This window comes from Setaria viridis, chromosome 5 (assembly GCF_005286985.2).
Source record: "Setaria viridis chromosome 5, Setaria_viridis_v4.0, whole genome shotgun sequence".
Taxonomy (NCBI): domain Eukaryota; kingdom Viridiplantae; phylum Streptophyta; class Magnoliopsida; order Poales; family Poaceae; genus Setaria; species Setaria viridis.
Genome location: NC_048267.2, coordinates 42010524 through 42030595, shown reverse-complemented (window position 1 = coordinate 42030595; position 20072 = coordinate 42010524). Strand labels below are relative to the sequence as shown.

The 20072-nt window shown below is 50.5% G+C and overlaps 3 protein-coding genes across 3 annotated transcripts; 2 read left to right on the top strand and 1 right to left on the bottom strand.

The window, feature by feature from the left end:
* The first annotated feature begins 696 nt into the window (after positions 1-696).
* On the top strand, positions 697-5388 carry LOC117857345 (ubiquitin-like domain-containing CTD phosphatase). The gene is made up of 6 exons (XM_034739969.2): positions 697-1059; positions 3729-3873; positions 4289-4403; positions 4487-4550; positions 4640-4814; positions 4910-5388. Exons 1-6 carry the CDS (start codon positions 746-748, stop codon positions 5153-5155), a joined length of 1059 nt encoding a protein of 352 aa, XP_034595860.1. The 5' UTR covers positions 697-745; the 3' UTR covers positions 5156-5388.
* A 1058-nt stretch (positions 5389-6446) lies between these two features.
* On the bottom strand, positions 6447-9147 carry LOC117857346 (uncharacterized). Its single transcript, XM_034739970.2, has 3 exons — positions 8464-9147; positions 7620-7747; positions 6447-6847 (listed from the first exon to the last, which is right to left on the bottom strand). The coding sequence occupies exons 1-3, from the start codon at positions 8884-8886 to the stop codon at positions 6700-6702; spliced, it is 699 nt and encodes a 232-aa protein (XP_034595861.1). The 5' UTR covers positions 8887-9147; the 3' UTR covers positions 6447-6699.
* Positions 9148-17061: 7914 nt separating this feature from the next.
* On the top strand, positions 17062-18977 carry LOC117857046 (uncharacterized). The gene is made up of 2 exons (XM_034739517.2): positions 17062-18045; positions 18274-18977. Exons 1-2 carry the CDS (start codon positions 17719-17721, stop codon positions 18895-18897), a joined length of 951 nt encoding a protein of 316 aa, XP_034595408.1. The 5' UTR covers positions 17062-17718; the 3' UTR covers positions 18898-18977.
* The last annotated feature ends 1095 nt before the right edge of the window (positions 18978-20072 follow it).

Sequence of the window (20072 nt, the reverse complement as noted above, 5' to 3'; positions counted from 1 at the left end):
ACCAGTGTTGTCCATCTTAAAAAAAGACGGATAGTAACCAATAACATAACATACCATGGTTCTACCAAACAAAGAAGGTAATCACCGGTTCCGTTACCAGTTGCGCTAGAATCTCATTTCATTTGCATTTACATTACCTTTCCACGAACTAAACACATTAACATAAATCAAATGCATAATAACTTATCATACCAAAAGACTTGTTTACCCTGAGGTAACTTATGGGGCAATGAGAAATGGAATAAGAAAATGATGCAAGGTCTGGGCCACGTAACGTGCAGTGATTCAACAGATTTCAGATGCAATATAATCTGCGATATTTTGGCTCAATTACATTGGTGCAATTGTACAAATCTACGTTCTCGCGTAAGAGCACGTACAATGGAGTTTGCACCAGGTGCTTAAAATGTGTGCTAACTAGGTGATCGCGCCTGTTTAAGCACCGGTTTCGTGATTCATTACAGAACTTTTATAAGTATCCTGCATCTTACATGCTCTGACAGTCTGACCAAGTGATCAAACGAGCCCGTGCTTCATAATTCAGTTCTCCTCCCAGCACCCAAGCTAAAACAGCCTCTTTTTTTGCCGCTTTTGAACTACCGATTACGTATTACGATCCTGTTCCGCTTTTAGACCTTGGTTACGTATAAACCATCTACTCCCCCAGTTTGTCTCCCCGGGACTGGCTGGGGAACCCTCTCTCTACTCCTTCCTCTCCTGTTCGAACTCCCCGCAGCCAAAGCCCATGGCGGACACGCCCTCGTCCTCGTCGGCGGCGGCGCCCCCGGCGGCGGACGCGCCCTCCCTCGCCGCGGTGGCGGAGGCGGCGCCGCCGGAGGAGATAACGCTCGTGGTGAAGTGGTGCGGGCAGGAGCAGACGGTGCGGATGGTCGGGGACGACACGCTCGGGGAGCTCAAGCTGCGCATCTGCGAGGCCACGGGGGTGCTCCCCAAGCGCCAGACGCTGCTCTACCCCAAGATCATGCTCAAGGGCATCGACGACTCCACCCTCCTCTCCTCCATCCCCTTCAAGCCCAACGGAAAGATCAGCATGATCGGGTAAGCGCCGCGATTCCCCCGTCCCTTCCTCCTCCTCAACCCTAATTACCTCCCATCTCCTCGCTTGTTTAGGATAAACGCGTAGTCGGCGTCGAATTGGAGGGCTGGTCTGTGAATTTCAGCGGAACCGCTGGGTATCCGTTGCTGTCCACTGGGTGGGGTGGGGATCATGGGCTAGTGCTCCCAATTTGAGACGGCAGTGGTGAGGTTTGGGGGCTAGAAGTCCGATCGCTAAACCCTAGCTTGCTTGGACTCGTTTGGTTGATCTGTTTGCGTCGCGGTGTTATCTGATCGTTGTTCTTGGTTACACACGGTTTGGGAATTGTGGTACTGTAGTGACATTTTTGGGATTTATGGGAACCCCACCTCCATTGTCTGCTGGTAAACACGTCCTCGGTTCAGTTTACATGAGATGGGGTAAGGTATTTGAGCTCAGATGACTGTGATCACCTGCTCAAACTGGAAGGAGTTGTAGGCTGATTACATATTCACATTTGATGTAAGGTGATGAGAGGATCATTTTGACTTGGACTAGGCTGACTGTGCGAAAGACCAAACCATCTGTGTGATGTTTGAAGTTCCTACCAAGTCAATGGACAATTCGACCTTTTGGCTGTGATAGGAATTACTCATTTCTATGTTTTTGGATGGAACCACCTAGTTATTCTCTATATCCTACAGGTTTAAGTTTGACATTTCCTGAATTTAGTTATCATACCATACCATGGTGTTTGATGCCTAGGGTAATGTCTGCCATCTGTTGACAGTTAGATGACAGGAATCTAATTTATGATTTCTTAGAAAATTAAGTCTGTTTGAAATTGGATAATGCGGTGCTGGGACATCCTAATCTCAAAATTATTCTGGTCCTCTGTATGGAAAATTTCTCAAACAAACAAATTTTAGTTTTGCCAGTCCTCTGTTGATAGTTGTGCTTGGTTGGTTACACTAGGTTTGGGAGTGATACTGTAGTGACATCCCCCCAACCCACCATTGTCTGTTGGGTGGGATTTGGAACCTTGCTATTTTGTGGGTTCGTTCTGGGTTGATAGAGATGGGATTAAGGCATTTTAGCTGAGATGAGTGTGATTACCTCCTCAAACTGTAAACTGTTGCAGGTTGATTACATATTCACATTTCGATGTAAGGTGGTGAGAGGCTCATTTTGACTTGGGCTAGGCTTACTGTATGAAAGACCAGACCCATCTGTGTGTGTTTGAAGTTCCTACTAAGTCGATGGACAATTCTACCTTTTGGATGTCATAGGAATTACTCATTCCTATTTTTTTTGGATGGAACGACCTAGTTATTCTCTATATCCTACAGGTTTAAGTTTGATATTTCCTGATTTTAGTTCTCATACCATATCAGTAGTGTTTGAGGCCTATGGTAATGTCTGTCATTTGTTGACAATTAGATGATAGAAACCTGATTGTGATTTCAGAGAAAATTAAGTCTGTTTGAAATTGGATAATACGGTGCTGGACATCCTAATCTCAAAATTATTCTGGTCCTCTATATGGAAAATTTCTCAAACAAACAAATTTTAGTTTTGCAAGCCCCTCATTTACTTGTGTGACCAACTAGGTCTATGCTTTGCCAAATCTGCTGAATTTCAGAATTTAGATCATTGCATGTCCAATTTTGTTGAGATGCATCACAGCCATGCTGTGAAGTGCTCATTTCTGTTTGGACTGCTCTGAGGTAAATTGGTTTCTCAACTTTTCTTTGATATAGGATCATGAATGCATGACCATCTCAGTGTATAATTGGTGGGATGAGACGGTTTGCAGATAAAGATGCATGTTGAGTTCATAGCTATCTTAGTAGGGGGGAAAAAACCTCGACCACGGGGGAGACTTGCCCCGGGCTTTGTTCTAAGGTGACGTGCTTTGAACTTGGGTCAGGACAGGGGTTTCAGTGACTCCCTTACTTCAACGCTCTAACCGGTCTGGTTGAGAAGCTTGGCATGGCTGTCTTAGTAGGATGAGACATTTTTTACACTAAGTGTGCATTATTATTGTGTGAAAACCTTTGTGTTTATATCAAGCTTTGCATGAAGCAGCTCATGCAGTACTTCCAGTTCGTATAGCTGCTTTTTGATTAGATAGTGTGCAATTTTCAGCTGCATACCAATCCCAAATTCGATTTGAGTTGCTTGTAGAAGATTATTATAGAGTAAAATGCACCTTGGGTCCTTAAACTTTTCCCAGATTCCACCTCGGTACATAAACTATCAAAGTAAGCATCTGGGTCCTTAAATTTTTAAGTGGTTCACTCAAGGTCCAATTATGGACCTGAGTTCTCACTGGGATGAACCACTTAAAAAGTTTGATGACCCAGATGCTCACCTGGAGAGTTCCTAGACCTATATGAGAATCAGGGAAAAGTTTAAGGACTCTGGGTGCACTTTACTCAAGATTATAATATGTTCTTGGCATGAATCCCGTGGCTATTAGTGAGTCATTAATTCATTATGCCAAAGGAGTATCTCTCTAAACCGTAAGCAATTAAGTGGTCTTCCAGCTGTCCAGTTGTCTTATGTTTACTCAACAAACATCAAGCCAGGATATCTGACTCCTTTAATTTTTTTAATCATTCCTTTGTTACAATGAGACTCCCTTCGTGGTAATTTGCATGTCCTTTTAAGCTGTCTATTCTAATTTCAGAACTGTTGAAGAAGAAATATTTGTTGGCCAAGAAGATGATCCGGAGTTACTCGATGATTTTGACTTCGAGCAGAATGAAGATACACCCATTAAGGATAAAGATGTCTACAAGCAAAAATTAAAGCGGCGTGCAAGTCAGTATAAGGTACATCTTGTTGCTTCTCAAGTTCCTGCTATATCCTTCACATTTTTCACTGATTTAATATTATATATCTGATTTGCTTCTTAGTATGACCTTGCTCCCCTTTTGACCTATATGTGTAGAACTATTATGATTTCCTACCTTTTAGCAGCAGTAGCAGTGCCAGCGCATCCAGTGACAGTTTTCCCTGTTTGGTGGCACTAATTGAGTCTATATTCACAATGTTATCTGAGAATGATTGCCTCTTCCATTCTCTACCTAATTTTGATACTGGTATTGATGACAACACAAGGGAACTGTGAGGAGCGCATACTGTTTTTTTTTTTGACGAGGCGATTGCTTGTTGAGCTCTTACTGATTACTACATTTTTCAAGTTAGGTGGTGATTGATACCTGTTTTTTGTGCCTATTTTTATAGATCAAGCTCTTGAATCCATGTCGTAAAGGAAAGAAGCTGCTGGTCTTAGATATTGACTATACTCTGTTTGACCATAAGTCGCCAGCTGAGAATCCTAAGGAACTCATGCGTCCATGTAAGGGGACTTTTCAGCACCACTGTTAATATGTTACGTTCCTCTAGTGTGTTATCATTTAAGTTGTGGGTTCCTCTTTACAGATCTTCACCAGTTCCTAGCAGCAGCATATTCAAAATATGACATCATGATATGGTCAGCTACTAGGTGCGCCCCTTGTCACCTTAATTGGTTATGATTGTGATCTGAAATCGGTAAACAAAAAAAATAATAATACGATTGACCCTTGGATGCAGTATGAAATGGGTGGAGTTGAAGATGGAGCAACTTGGAGTTCTTGGCAACCCCGACTACAAAATTACTGCTCTTATGGATCACTTGGCTATGATAACTGTGCAATCCGAAAACCAAAGTAGAAAGAAAACTTTTGACTGCAAGCCTCTTGGTGTCATTTGGGCTCAATTCCCTGAGGTTAGTATTCCATTTCTTTGTGCCAATTTTTTTATGAATCTGTGATAGGTCCTGATCAAATTCATTACTCACTATTCCTGCCTCTTCATATGCAGTACTACAATGAGAAGAACACCATCATGTTTGATGACCTACGAAGGAATTTCGTCATGAATCCACAGAACGGTCTCGTGATCAGGCCATTCAGGAAAGCGCACTCAAACAGGGACAATGACCACGAGCTGGTGAAGCTTACACACTACCTGCTTTCCATCGGAGACCTAGAAGATCTCAGCAAGCTGGACCATGGTAAATGGGAGTCCTTCATAGATGATAGCGCAAAGAGACGCAAGCGCTCGTAGTTTCCTTCGGTATAGTGATTGGCAGAAAGAAAATCAGAACACTCCTTTTGTTTTCTGTTCAGTGCTATGAACTGAACACAGACTAGCGTTACAGAATGACCACGACAGCCCCAGGATTTGCTTAACCATTTTGCAAAATGCCACGCTTGAGTTTACTTCGTATTCGCAGACTCACAGTAGTTTCTGAACTTGCTCGGTGAAAGTTGAATCTTTTATGTGATGTTAGCCCTCAATTTTTGCCCCATGCTCACTCTTGGGCAGTGTTTTGCCGCAGTTATTAGGATGTTGAGTCATTCGTAAGCATGACCCTTGGACAGTTGGACTATGATGGGGGCTTGACTGGGTTGAGTTTGGGTGTACTTACTAGTAGGGTTCATCTGATCTGCCGTATGGTGGTGATTGGACTAGCATGGTGATGATGCTTCAGGCTATATGGCACCTGTCATCTGTGTGTAGTAACCAGTGAACGTTATGGTCCCCGTCCAGTGCATGCCGTGCAGCGCAGAATTCAGAGTGGCCATCACCGCGAGGACGGCCTTGATAAATACTGCTGCTATGCTGAAAGGGGGCAGCTGTACTGGAGTCAATATTTACTGGGCAGAGACAGGCTTGTGTTATCTTGGTATGGCAACCTGGATCGAGGGTGGTTGTTAGAGTTCAACACTCGTATAAACCTGTGCCCAGTTAGATCGTTTGGTGCTGAACCTCCATGGCCATATCAAACATACAAATGCGAAGCATGATCTGTTAGAAGCCCAAAGGTAACCTATATCTGGGAATGCCTCGTCTTAATTAGCTTCAGTAGCATTATCAGTGTCAGTGTTAGGACTTCCTGGATTGTTGGCTGAGAAACTGCAGACACTGGCTTTCTTGTGCAAATTTAGCGGAGCCGGGGTCTGGAGGATGAGGTCGCACTGACATCCGCGTCGTCACCTGGCATTGGTAATAATGATCCTTTTAGTTTTTTTGCCTGGTTGCTCCCCAACCCCACGACCATCAAGCGGCGCCCCACTGGTTCTGCTGGGGTGCTTCAGAGGATAGTGTCAGGCGGAGCCAATGCCACTCCAGAATAGTTCCTTCTCCCTAGTCCCAAGTTTCCCTACACCCAAGCTTGAACGTGTCAAAAAACAAACACCCGAGCTTGAAATGGGTTCTGTCTCCTCTCCCATTTCGAGCTACTCCTGCATTGGAAACGTCACCTTGGTCTTGCAAATGTTTTTAACCTGACTGTTTTTAAGTAATCAAGCTACTGGGCAGCAGGATCAGGTACTGTAGACATCTAACATAGGAGTATTACAACAGGACTGGTCATTTATGCAGCATTACAGGAGAGTACATTACAGATTACAAACCAGAGAGGAGACGTACATAGTTTTGTTGGGGGAAGGGTCAGATCTAAGGCTCTTTTCGCTTTACAACAGGAGGAAGCGGAACAATCCACTCACACATACACCGACAAGGCAGGGACAAACGAAATGACAGCAGATATATGGGGAGTAAAATGTGATCATGTAGTAGTGACTAAGGCTATAATAACATGGTTTTCAGGCCAGGAGCCAGAAGTTCTTCTGCCACCGGGTGCTGATGAGGTACCCACCGACGCCCTTGCTCTGCTTCCTCACCGCCAGCGTCAGGCACTCCGCCTGGTTGATGCACTGCTCCACAAACTCCTCGCTGCTGCTCCGCAGGAGGCTGCAAGAAATATTGAATTGCAGCATAGACATTTGAATTTGCTCAAACAAGGTATGGTTTTTTTTCCGGTAACAAGGAATGGTTATTACTAAGGTGAAAAGTAAATTCCCCGTAATCCAATATTCAGAAGTTCAGATGTTTCCTACACATGTGACATGGCAATTGGAAACAAAAGTATCTAGCTGGTAGAGTGATAGCTGTGTTTATGGCTCTTGCTTTATTAAGGGGAGGTGTATCTAGAAGGACAATTAAAGCATCTGCGATTTATGGATTGCACATGGCGCTGCATCCTAAAGCGTTGATTTTACCCAAAGGCATGGACCCTGCCTATTGAGCGGCGGTGAACACTCTACAGGGATTCCTCCCAAATAGTTTGGCCACCACTTGTATCAGTAGGGCTGCTCATCACTACTAACTTTTTTTTTTTCAAAAAGAAAAGAGGCCCATGAATCTCTTACAAAAGTATGCGTCGAGATGTGAATCTATTGCCAATCCGCTCACTCCAGAACCTTGACCTGGTATGTTTTATTTTTCTTTGCCTGACAGGATAAGCTAAATCTGATAATAGTTGAATATTCTGCTGAGATCTAGATATAAAAATGATTCTGAAAGTCTGAGCTTCATTTTTAAACAGAGCACTATGGACTGACACCATAACATATTCTCCCACCCTGTTACTGCCCATAGTTGACCTCTGAGAGGTTCCCATTTCCAACACACATACGCAATGGGCGGGATAAGATAGCAAGGGCCACGGTGCTGAGTCACTTACCAGCTTAACCAGCAGTAGGGAGATGGCCTGCACTGGCTGAGCACCAGCACGGAGGCCTCCAGCTTCTTCACCTGGCTGAGGACCGTGGCCAGCTTGGGCCCTTGGATCACAAGCGCTTCAACCTCCACCTACCAACATTCACACCCATTTCCCATGAGCCATATCCTTCATACACCACAGGCTAAAGGACAAAGGAATAGTGTTGATGCACTACTGTCACACTTAAGCAGGCAGGCAGGTGCAGAGACACTGAAATAACTATGGCTTTTGATTGAAGCGAAACAAAGCCAAGCAATGAGATTGCATTTCATAATGCCATGGTTTATGGCTTGTAAGATTTTACGGGACCAGGGAGGGAGGAGCCCCACAGCCTGCTCCTTGCTTCATTTGTAGTAAACTGGTAACTGATTTCTTTACCAAGGTTGATTGGCATGATGCCCTTTTGGCCTGTCTAGGATCTAGACCCTGATCCATGCAGATGCAGGCACAAAAGTGGGGTATGAGATCCTTTTCATGAGGTCCTGATCTCATCTGTGATCTACTACACAACTGGTTGCAAGCCTAAAAGCACTCTCAAGGCCTCAGGTGAGGTGACTGCACCAGATCACCTAACAACCAGAATCTTTGAATCATGAATTATAAAGTACACTGGTGGTGATACTTATGGTCTCATTATTTTTTATTAGCTCCTAGTAATTTTCTTGTGCATGGCTCCAACCATATGCTCCCAAAATAAGTCAGTACCATTACCAAACTTAGTTCAAATATGCACTGCTTACTAGCTAACCAGTCAGTGATTAAGCTTCACTAATCACCAGATGCAAATGTTGATGTGTGTGTGTACCTCGGGCCTACTGGCCTTGCAGAGCGTGCCGAGCGAGTTGGCGAGGGACGATGCCTCCTCGCCCCTGCCGCTGCCGGAGTGCGGCAGGACGTGGAGCAGCGTGAGGAAGTCCCCCTTGTTGGCGACGTGGGTGAGCGCCCACATCATGGCGTGCTTGGCGCCGGAGCTCTCGTCCACCACCACCATCACCCGCTTCCTCGCCGCGGAGGCAGCGTCCCCCTGTTTCATGCCGCCGTAGCCATTGGCGCCGGCGCCATAGTCCCTCGCCGCGGCGGCCCGCTTCTTGGACCACCGCCGGGAGCCCCTCCTCCCGCCGCCGCCGCACTCCTGCTGGTCCTGCAGCCCGCATCCCCCGTCGTAGCCGCCGCCGCCGTTGCTCGCGCTCAGCTGCCTCAGGAAGCGATCCCCCGCGCTGCTCGCCATCTGCTAACCCCCTAGCTAGCTAGCTAGCTACTGGGTAGCTGCGCAATGCGATGCACTCGCAGCTGCACACGCAAAGCAAGCCGAAGGTGGCGTGTTGGTGCGAGGAGGAGGATGAGTGAGTGTACTGTGTGCGGTGTGATACGGCTACGTGCAGTGCAGAGGCGAGAGCGCGAGGGCATCGAGCGCTATAAGGATGGCTGGATGGGGAAGGTGGCGCAAAGGACAAAGGCCGCGTAAAGCAGAGGTGGTCACGAGCGTTATTGGCCGAGCAGCGCCACTGCGACCTTATTAAATAGCTCGGCCAGTATACCAGTAGTCAGTAGTCACCTCATCTAAAAAAGTAAAAATGGGTTAGGGGTAAAAGGAAAAAAAAAGTAGCAGCGGTAAATTAAACAGAAGAAATGCAGGAGGGACAGCACTTGCCGTACTGTGCACGTGCTATTTACAATTGATCCATCGTTTCTCAGTGCTGCAGAAACTGGCTCGACATATTTTTTACTAGTGCTTCAGCTGGTGCTGTAAAAGTTCCCTTTTTTTGAAAGAAAGTTGATGTAAAAGTTGGAACAAGGAGGGAGGGAGAGATTCTCGCTTGGTAGAGTAGGGGCGTCATGTAATCCGTGTGCTTCGAGGGTAGATTCTCGCTGGCCTACCAATTTCACATGCGTACGGGTGTTTTCGAAGGGTGCCTGACGAGGGGAATACGGCAGGTTTCGTTGGTATTGTTGGCTCCAAAGCCATGGGTGGATTGGTCAATACGGCATCAATCGCCCGCTCGTAATGTGCGGGGTTCTTGGCCGTGCATGCCTTCCAAATCCTCTACTCCTATTTAAATACCGTCTCACTACTCCTGCTAGCTTACCTAGTCTTGGCCTACGTGTGCGTTTCAGGAATTTCAGGCCAGGTTAGCAGAGGGAAAAGAATAGACACTGTTCTCAAACAGCAACAGATCTAAAATGGCCTAGAGTAGAGAGAGAGAACCCCTCGCTGGATTTTGCCGGGAAAGGGACCAGGCTACGCACGCAAAATTAACGCGCCACTGACATTTCGCGCACGATGGCGATGCTGCTAGCAGCTAGCTGGGCGCACACGCACATCTACGGTATCTAAGTCATGTTTAGTTTACTCTAAAATTCCAACTTTAGCACTATGCAAAAAGAAGATTCCCTATCATATCAAACTTGCGGTACATGGAGTACTAAATGTAAACGAAATTAAAAACTAATTGCATAGTTTTGTTGTACTTTGCGAGACGAATCTTTTGAGCCTAATTAGTCAATATTTGGACAATAATTCATAAATACAAACGAAACACTACAGTGTTGCTACAGTAATTTTGACACCTCAAAGTTGGGCAACTAAACAAGACCCTATTCCTATCCCATCCCAGCATCCTATTCGATAATTCATTTGGGCGCAGCCGCGCGGCAGTGAGCAGCGAGCCATGCATGGCCGACGTCGTGGCACGCACGGCCATGGCCCCCCTCTGGTCGTCTGCATGGCTGCAGCAGGGCGTATGGCAGCGCGGATTCTCATCAAGCTCTCCTCGTCGCCGCTCGCCGCTCTTCTTTCTTGGAGGGGCATCATTTTGCCGCGGGCCGACGTGATGTGTTCCGCGACCTGCAAAAGATGGTCGCCACGGCCACGGGCGGGCATCCATCGCAGACGACGGCGAGAACGCGGCGCGGCGCGTGCGTGCTCGGCGCAGCAGCGGGCATCTGTTGCGTGCGTTTGCACGCCGGGTTTACATGGCAATGCTCGCTCGCTCTCTCTCTTTGCTCGTGACGAGCTACGCTACTGCTGCCTGCTCTGCTAGCTACCGGGCTTCTGGGGTGTTCGGAACAGAGAGCGAGAGCACCAAAAGAGGAACCGGAAATGAAGGCCGTCCAGAGTCGGGCGCGATCACGTGCTCGTGAATCAGGATACGTCCCCGTCGATGCGTCAGTGCTTGCACATTTCCGTGGAAACTGACGGGGCGGGGTGGGCACCGGGGTACACCGGTGCATGGACCGTGTGGTGCTGCCCTGGTGGCCGGGTCGTTAATGCCGCATCCTCGTCGCTGAGCTTTTAAATAATAACTTTATTTATTCTAGGATTTTCCACATGTGATTATTTGTCGCTGAGCTGTTAAATGCTCAGATATATAAATTTTATTCTCGGAATTTCACATGTGATTATTTGATACTTGTTGGAAAACTGAGGCAAATTCCCATTCCCGTGATTCAAATTTCTTAGCCGGGGTGGGACTTATGTAAACAACCTTTTCTGCGTCACTGTTACGACAGATCGCTACCGGGCCATCGCTCTTCACTACGGCGACTTTTGCGTGTAGCCAAAGAGATGATGAGGGTGCGCGTACAGGGTACTGCGTACGACTACAGTAGCGCAGCTACTAATAGAAGATCTGAGGAAGCCGAGGAGCGAATCACACGTCAAATCAGGGCAGCTAGTGGCCGCACAAGGTAACAAACAGTGCGGACTCGTGGCCGAATTTATCATTTTCCTCCCGGCACAAGCAATCCAAGGGCCTGCCTGCGCGTCTCAAGCTCCCGTCACCACGCAAGAACAGAACACAACGCCCATGCCGGCCGGCCGTCAGGTCGCCGGAGCGCCCTTCGAACTTTTTAAAACAGCCGGCCGGAACTTACTCCCCTCTGTACTGCACTATTGCTGCTCTCTTCTCCCTTAATCTAATCGCCTGGCGTTGATGTGCTAATTCCTGCGCGGGCCCTGCCGGATTGATTCCGCGCGCATCGCGATCTGAGCCTGAAAAGTTGCTGTCGCATTGTTGATTTTACTCCTTCGGTCTAACGCCACGTAGGAGCAGTACGCGTGATTTAAGCAGGCCGTAGAGCTGAATTTAAGCTTTGCTTTGTCGGAATTTAAGCTTAGCTTTTGTCAGGTACTCCAAGTACTGCACAAAAACAGTGTCCGGCTCTGACGCTACGTGTCGAGCCTACAAGCATAGATAGGGTCCTTGGCGAACTGTATCACTCTACTCATGACCCTCCACTCCTCCCGCAGTAGATCGGTGTTCACCCATCGGCAGCGCGCGCGCGACAAGAACAAGAAGCACCCGACGCATCACGTCGGTGGGAGGAAACCTCGCGCCTCCCATCTCCCCTCGCGCGCCCGTGCACCGCGGCGTACCAGCGCAAAGCCTCCCCGTGCTCGGCAGTGAGGGGGCCGGGCGGGCGGCGGACCCGGACGGCCGGACCCGGGCACGGGACCAGCGCCCGTCGTATGCACGACCAGATCAGACGGAACGGGCGGAGGAGGAAGCGTGCTGGCCTAGTGGCCTGTGATGGCGGCAGGCCGGGGCCTGACACTGGCAGGGTCGAGCGAGCAGAGCAGCGGGCTTGAATGCACCCCGGGTATTTCGCTTACTCGAGAGTCCTGACCTGACTACCACTCCCAAGCAGGCCGCAAGCTTGGTCCCGGCGCCAGCTCAGTCGGAGGCATCGCGGCCGCTCGTCCGCGCCAGCGGACGGTGGATGGCTGCGGCCTTGCGGCCGAGTGCGTGCGGCGTGCCCTCTGCCAGTGCCACGGGCATTGTACTCGAGTTCGCGACTGTTTCGACCTGCAACTTTGCCAAAGAGTGCAGGCTGCATCCACTGTTCGTTACGTAGGGGGGCGCGACCGTGCAGGCGTACAGCTGGGCAACTTGTGCGTGTGCCGCGGGTTTTGTTTTCAAATGCCGGAAAGAAAGGTAGCTCAATTTCAGGACAACGGAGAAGCAGACGTCTGAGACGTGCAACAACGTTTGTTTTTTTTTCATGGTGCTCTCAGTTATAACACTTCGACGCGAGTACTTGAGGAACGGAAGAGCTGCCTTCAGTAAGACTTCCAGAAAATGGCGATTGAAAATGAATTGGCGCTTGAAATTGCGAAGTGAAACAGACATGTCAGCGCTCACTGCCGGGCGGTGGTTCTCCTGCTGGAATCGAGCCCAGTCCAGAATCTCATGCAACCAACCGGACCCGGGACGAGGGACGCTACGGGAAAGCTCATGCGATCTCCGGCAGCCACCACCAACAATCAACCAAGAAGGGGCCCAGCGGCAATCCTCCAGACCTCACCTTTTGGGCCGCAATGTCCCACACCACCCACGAGCAAGTAGGCCCATGAGTTCCTGAATTTCGGCCGTTATGTGGGCGGTCGAGCTTAAAGTGGCCTGGTATTGTTGGCCCATCAACCAGCGGTAATGGATGTGGTGTGGCTAGCTTTGCTGCCGTACTTATTTGTTTGTTTTACTGAACCAGAGCATTGGAACCTTTCTTTGAAGGACTATGTGCTGCAGGTAGGATCGTCGATCGAAAGATGCGAACGGTCAACTTGAGAGTTCCAAGCAACCAAGGACCAAAGTGCTGGCATTGCTCCAGCAGTCCAGCTTCAGGAATCAGGATCTTTACACAGCAGGTGAAGGCAAGCCAGCATGCACTGCAGCGACACGCTTTCTCAGCGGACCGGACCCTCCACACCGAACGAACGATGCCGCCGCGCGGGTGGTGCGCTAACGCCAAAATCGCCGGCTCCCATCCGCAGCAGGCCGGCCGGGTCAAGCCCTCGCCCGAGCCGCGTGTTTCGCATCATGGCCGGAAGCCGTAGCTGCGAATCGTGCCGGCGCCCGCATCGCAATCCCCATCCCATCCCGATCCGCCCCCAACCCTTCGTCGGACGACGCAGCCCGGCAGCCGCAGCGTCGTCGTCCATGCTGGCGCGTCGTGTCCCCCTCCCCCTGCGCTGCCGCCCCCGACAAATCATAGATTTCCCCCGCCCCAATACTGAACCGCATCATGGCGCGCCCGTCCACCCATCCCATCGACACCCATCTGACACGCAGAAACCTCTCGCCCTCCTCCTTACTCGTGCTCCGCGATCTTTACAGCCTAGCCATGCAGGCAGGCCGCGACCGAGGCCTAGCTCGCCGCTGCTGCTCGCGTCCCCCTGCTCCTCGCGACCGGCGCACGCAGATCACTAGTCCTGACTCTGAGATCGTGTTGGCCACCGGGCGGGAGGGACAGGGGGGCCGTATTAAAATCGGGGCCGGCCGAGTTAAGCCGGGGCATTACCCATCATGCCATGTCCAAAAAGGATCAGAGCAAATAATCAGGCCGCAGCCTTTTTGGGGCTCCTGTCTAGGCCGAGCGCCCTACGGCCGCAGCACCATCATGAGCGCCGAGTACTACCCGGGGGGCCTCCTCCGCCCTCTCGCTCTCTGATTAGCGCTGCTGATTACCGGTCAAGAATTCGATGAGCGCATTATTGCTGGACTGGCCTGGCTGCGTATAAATTTTGAGCCGTCGCACTGCTAGATTGTGTGGAGTTGTATGTGAATGCCTTTTTCATATAGTAGTAGTGCTCCTTTCCTTTCTCTCAAAGAAAAAAAAAGAAATGAATGCTCAGTTTACTTCAAATTAGTACAAGGCTTTTTTAAGTCGGCATTAGAATTATACAAAAAAAAGTCTTTGCTACAAAATAATAGAAAATGGCCATGCCACGCTGCTAAAGTGCTCATTGTTTAAGGCATCTGTGCGGTTTAACTTGCTGTCTAATAAGCATATATATTTTATTTCATCATTATCGGTTAGATGCATAAATTACCAAGAGAGTAGTTTGTATAATATAGTTACACTGTCCTTGCAGCACATTTTATGGTCAGACTTTTATCATCCTTTTGACATAAACAAAACTATTTTTTTCTATATCTTTTGCAAATTTAACCTCACACACATATGTATTTTGTACACGAGTTAATAATGGATGAGGCTAGATACGGCCTCCATTAGGGTTTCTTTCGAAAAAAAGAGTTTTGCCTGCTCTGGGCTTTTGGGCAGACATAATTGCGGTTATAATTACTTCCATAAGTGACCATGATGGGACTCACTTGAGAGGGCAGCAGACTTTGTCGCTTCAAACCATGTGGCTGCTAGCTGGGTGCAGATGAGCAAATCTTATGGTTCCACGTACACACCATGCACCTGCTCATCCTTTTCTAATTTGTTTTTCCGAGGAGTGCATCTTCTCATCTTAAGAGCCAAAAAGAGAAAGCAAGGATTATTTAGATCCTTTGTATATACGCTGATCTGCTCATGTCTTTTATTTGTATAAAAAAGTATTTGTTTTGCAGTGGATATTGCCAAGATACAGATGCCATTTTGGGTATCAATTAAGCATACCACCTCATCTCTTGTTGGACTATGAAATCCCAAATTAGGGAGGAGAGATACAGGCCGAATATTCATGTTTGGATCACATTAGTACAAACAAATCGATCTCCCCCAATTTTAAAATGCAAGCTTCTAGAAGCCTATGGCATGCTTGCTACACAATAATTTTCTTTATTAGATCACGCGAGATCACGGTTTAGCAAGGGGTTGTTTGCCCTACGAGCAAAGCATCTCCACCACACAAAAAAAAGTGATTAGTTTATAGGAGCGGCATGCGTTGTTTATTTCGCCGATCGCCAAGGAATAAGAACAGCATCACATTCCCCGAGATCCCACGAGCAGATCACCGATAGCCCACTAACCTAACCACACCCAGATGAAATCCCCCTCCTTTTGCCAAGATTTATCCATGTGGCTAGCGATTACATGTGTCTGCCTGTTTGCTCGCTAGCTTGCTGATATGATAACACCACGGTTCTTCTATGTTTATCAAATGGGGAAAAAAAGCAGAGGAAGGAATATAACAAGTGGAAGGAGCGATTTGCTCTGTTGCCGTTCTTCTTAGTCAAAAGCGTGGATCCGGGGGACCTCAGGCTTGATACTGCTGACCATTTCCACCGCTCTTTGATCCTAGTCTCTGCCTACCAAATTTTAATCTCGAGGAAATCACGTCATCCACTCAGGATCCCGATGTAAGCAGAGGAATTTGTGTGTGTGTGCGTGTGTGTGTCACCTGCAAATTAAGGTCGTGGTGATGGATTGCCTTGCCCCCAAGAAACGGGAGCCGAATAGCCGATCGAGTTGAGACAAGGTACGGGACCGGCCGGCCCTCGAGCTCGGGAGCTCGCTGCCGTGCCCTGCCTGGCTCTGGCTGCCTGCCATGGCGTGCGCCGTGATCATGCGTGTCCGCTGCTCCGGTCTACGAGAGTGTTTGTGTTTGCTACCAACAAGTCCTCGGCAGGCTTTACAACCGCAATCTCTTCGTCGTCTGTGATGACAAGGATGGGAGCACGGAGCGCAGCACGAAAACTCGGCTGCTCAGAGACCGGAACCATGCTAATCTCATGCGTGTGTCGGGCTACTGCTCCAGCTCCTCCGGCCAGCCCGGGGAGACAGGGAGATAGTGCTCTTTGGCTGCAACTGCAACAGACGCTGACAAGCAAATCCCAGTGAATTCAATGGCACCTACCTTTTCTTTTCTTTTTTTGCGTTCGCCTTCTTTTCATAGGATCGACGATCGGTCATGTTTCGAGATGGAAAAGAGAATTGGTTGACAGAAGTGCTCCGTGAAAGCTCAGTTGATGAAGCAAGCTTTGGACTAATCCGATCGGCATCCCGGCATTTCTGGAGCTCTCTACGAGCAGCTCCTTGACGGTAGGAGCCGGGGGTGGACTGTGGGGGAATTTGAGTGAGCTCAGATGGTGCTGGTGGGATTGGCAGGATAAGATTTGCATCTCTGAGTTGGAAAGAGGGTTAAGGGAGGGAATAAAGGAGGGTGGTATAAGATAGAATCGAATAACGCAAGGACTGATCGGACTGATGGTACTAAATATCGCATTGCTTAATGTAATAAACCTTGTTGGAGAAGCCTGGTCCAGAGAAAACCTATCCGAGGAACGGCAAGCTTACTGCTGATATTTTGTGCTGGAGCTACCGTAACCTTGTTGCTTAATGAAAACATCCATCGGGCCGTCGTTGTATCTCTTGTTAACATAGATATGACTGGTATTTGTGCAAGAGAAGCTCTAAATTTGAAACTTGTACAGTTTTTGATCCTATAGTGACTGATAGGCCGGTTCCTATAGTGTAGAGTTTGGGCAATACTTTATTATCGGCTGCTTCAGCTGTAAATTCAATGGAGAACAGTTTTAGATCACTTCAAATGACAGCAGTGTGAGGCCTTCTCAAGCCCATTTCCAACACAACACAGAGAAGCATCTAAATGGAAGAAACTAAAAGCTCATTAGGTTCGGAGACAGGGACCTGAATAAGCAGGCAAGTGGACAAGGAAATTCAACGAATGCTGCCAGCAGGAAACCTCCAAGGGCCCCACTTGGCTGATGACAGGGAACCGCACCGCTTTTTGGGCGGTAACCCCTGCGGTGGCGCGGTCAAACCGACGACTGCGGTTAACGCTAAGTCGCTAACCCTCCTTTCCCTGAAACCAGAGCAAACCGAACCCCAGGCACGTTAAAGTTTGGTAAGCAGCAGCGATTAAGCACGCCCACTCGTACACGCCGCGACCTGCCCGCTGCCGCACGGACACAGAGCCGAGAAGGCGAGAGCAGCGTCGAGCAGCAGCCGCGACCGCGACCATGGCTCTGCTGCCGCTGCCGCTGCCGCTGCCCCCGCCCCGCCTCCGAGCCATCATCACCCTTCCCCCTCCCGTCTAGACACGCATCATTGCGCTCCTCCGCGCTCCACTCCTCTCCTCCCATGTCTGTCGCGGTGTCGCCTGCCTCTCTCCTAGTCTCGTGCCGTGCTATCCTCTCCTCTCCCCTGCTGCTGCTCCTCTTCTTGCTTGCCGTGCCGGTGCACCGAGCGCTAGCGAGCGAGCTAGCTAGCTATATATAGCCAGCCGAGCCGGCCTCCCTTTCCCGATTCCAACAGTGCGGCGGCGGAGACAGCGGCGTGGGCGGTGGCGGCGGAGGCAGACGACGACGCCATGAACGCCTTCTTCACGTCCCTGGCGAGGGGGCTGGACGACCTGGGCCGCGCCGGTGGGCTGTCGTCGCTGCCGGCGCTGCTCCGGGCGGCGGCGCTGCTCAGGGGTTTGCACTCGCAGCTCACGCTCATGGTGGGCCAGCTCCACCTGCCGCCGGGCGGGCGGTGGCTCGACGAGTACATGGACGAGACGGCGCGCCTCTGGGACGCTTGCCTCGCCGTCAAGCTCGGGCTCGCCTCCGTCGAGCGCTACTGTGCCGCGGCCTCGTGCGCCGCCGCGGCGCTGGATGACTGGCTCCAGGATCCCTCCCCTCTAGCCACTCGCCAGGTTGGTTCTTCCTTCCGTTGAAACATCCTGCGATCGATCGCTATTGATCATTTCCTTCCTTTGCTCTGTTTCTTTCTCTCTGAAGTCTGAAACTTTGTTGGTTCTTCCTTTTTTGAATAAAAAACTTTCTTGGTTCTTTCTTTTTTGAATATAAAAAACTTTCTTGGTTCCGTTTGTGGTGTGCATCATCATCATCGATTATTGCAATGTTCTGATTGGTGCGTGCAGGTGATGAGGGCGATCTCGGCGTCAAGGAGGGAGGCGATGGCTGCGGAGGAGGAGAACCGCGCGCTCGCGGACGCGAGGATCGCGCCGCTGTCGCTGCAGCTCGACGAGCGGCTGCTGCTGCGCGCCACGGACGCCAGGCTCACCGGCTTCAACGGCTTCCGGGGGCTCCTCTACGCGCTGCACAACGCGAGCTCGCTCCTCCTGCTCATCCTCGCCAGCGGCGCCGTCTCCCGCGCCGCCGCGGGCGGCGGCCCGTGCGCCGCGGGGTCGGCCAGCGCGGACGCTGCCGCCGGGGGCGGCTTCATGGCCTCCATCGCAATGCTGCAGCAGAGGATGGCGGAGGAGGCCGAGTCCGACGGCCCCGGCGCGCCGCGGATCAGGATGTGCGAGTTCCGGTGCGCGCGCGCCGCCGTGGAGGCCGCGCGGGAGGAGGTGGAGCGCGCCGCCGCGGCGGGGCGCAAGTGCGAGGGCGGCGGCGGCGTCGTCAAGGACAAGGTGGAGGAGCTCAAGGCGTGGCTGGACGTGCTCCGCACCGGCACGGACAGCCTGGTGTGCCAGCTCGACGACTTCCTCGACGACATTGTCGAGGGCAGGAAGGAGCTCTCCGACCTGTGCAGCCACTGATCGATCCTCCGATCGAGGCCCGGCATAAAGATCATCATCACGAATTCACATGAATGAATGCATGATGCTTGTTGCTTGCTTGCATGGTGGTACAAGCAAAGTTAATACGTACTCCGTACGTACTAGCAGTGTCCCTAGCTACTACCAATAGCATATTGTCCCGTCCACCCATCTCTCTCCTCTCTCTGATCTCTGTCTAGGGACGGATGGATGGAGAGCGATGGAATCTGTGTCGCAGCATTTTGGTTGGCCATGATGCTGTTCCTTTCTCGTTGTTGCGTCCGCGTCTCTGCGATGAAAGGAGGAGAGACATGATGGCCATGAGAGAGATGAGAGGGAGGGAAGCTGGGGACTAGAGGAGAGGCAACTGATCGATCACAGGAAGATATCTTTGTTCAGGAATCGGCGGCACACTCGCAGCTGCGCGTCGAAAGGTTGCTTTTTGTTTGTTCGCCTAGGGGGGTGGAGGAGGTTGGACCCTTGCTATCGCGGCGGAAAGAGGAACAGAACAGGCCAGCAGCCGGCTTTGGTTGCTTCCGCCCTCTTTACACTTCCTCCCCGCGTTCACTCCCTTTCGCGGCTTCAGCTTCACGACCCTTTCATCAGTTCGTGTCAGGCAGGCAGGCATCTCCATGAAAACTACGCCAAAGATATCAAATCAGTAGGCAGTAGCACTGGCTAGGAAGCTCATTAGCCTATCTAGCAATTAGCATCCCTCGTGTCCACACCACAACTGCCATTGGCATGGCTTTGACGGCGACACGGATCACATCGCCGGCAAAAGGGGAGCCATGATGGCCCCCTTTTCCACGGCCAGGTGCCCGGCCCGCTCAATCAAAGGAGAAGCCGAGCGGCGTGTGCATTATTACTTGGCGGGCGCCGTTTCGTATCCCCCGGCCCCGGGTGCCACTTCGGGCCCGGCACCGTTTCTCCGCTAGAAAGAAAACCTGAAAGCAATGTGTGGAACGCCGAGGAGGATCTCGCCAGTTCTTTACTCGGTAGTGGCGGCCTCACTCCCGTTCCCGCCGTCCCCCGGCCATCATTACGGCCTCCACCAACGCAAGAATCGGGGGGCCACGGCAGATTATTCGTTGTACCCCCTCCTCCCCCTCTCCCTCGCCGAGGAAACAGAGACGCCGGCCGGCCGGCCGGCCGACGGAGAGGGAGATGGTCAG

Excerpts from the sequence above, each read along its gene's own strand:
- LOC117857346 (XM_034739970.2), bottom strand. The coding sequence starts at position 8,886 with ATGGCGAGCAGCGCGGGGGATCGCTTCCTGAGGCAGCTGAGCGCGAGC. Across the intron at positions 7,748-8,463 it reads GCAAGGCCAGTAGGCCCGAG|GTGGAGGTTGAAGCGCTTGT; the intron begins GTACACACACAC and ends GAATGTTGGTAG. Across the intron at positions 6,848-7,619 it reads CCCTACTGCTGGTTAAGCTG|CCTCCTGCGGAGCAGCAGCG; the intron begins GTAAGTGACTCA and ends TATTTCTTGCAG.
- LOC117857046 (XM_034739517.2), top strand. The coding sequence starts at position 17,719 with ATGAACGCCTTCTTCACGTCCCTGGCGAGGGGGCTGGACGACCTGGGC. Across the intron at positions 18,046-18,273 it reads CCCCTCTAGCCACTCGCCAG|GTGATGAGGGCGATCTCGGC; the intron begins GTTGGTTCTTCC and ends TGGTGCGTGCAG.
- LOC117857345 (XM_034739969.2), top strand. The coding sequence starts at position 746 with ATGGCGGACACGCCCTCGTCCTCGTCGGCGGCGGCGCCCCCGGCGGCG. Across the intron at positions 1,060-3,728 it reads GGAAAGATCAGCATGATCGG|AACTGTTGAAGAAGAAATAT; the intron begins GTAAGCGCCGCG and ends TTCTAATTTCAG. Across the intron at positions 4,404-4,486 it reads TAAGGAACTCATGCGTCCAT|ATCTTCACCAGTTCCTAGCA; the intron begins GTAAGGGGACTT and ends TCCTCTTTACAG.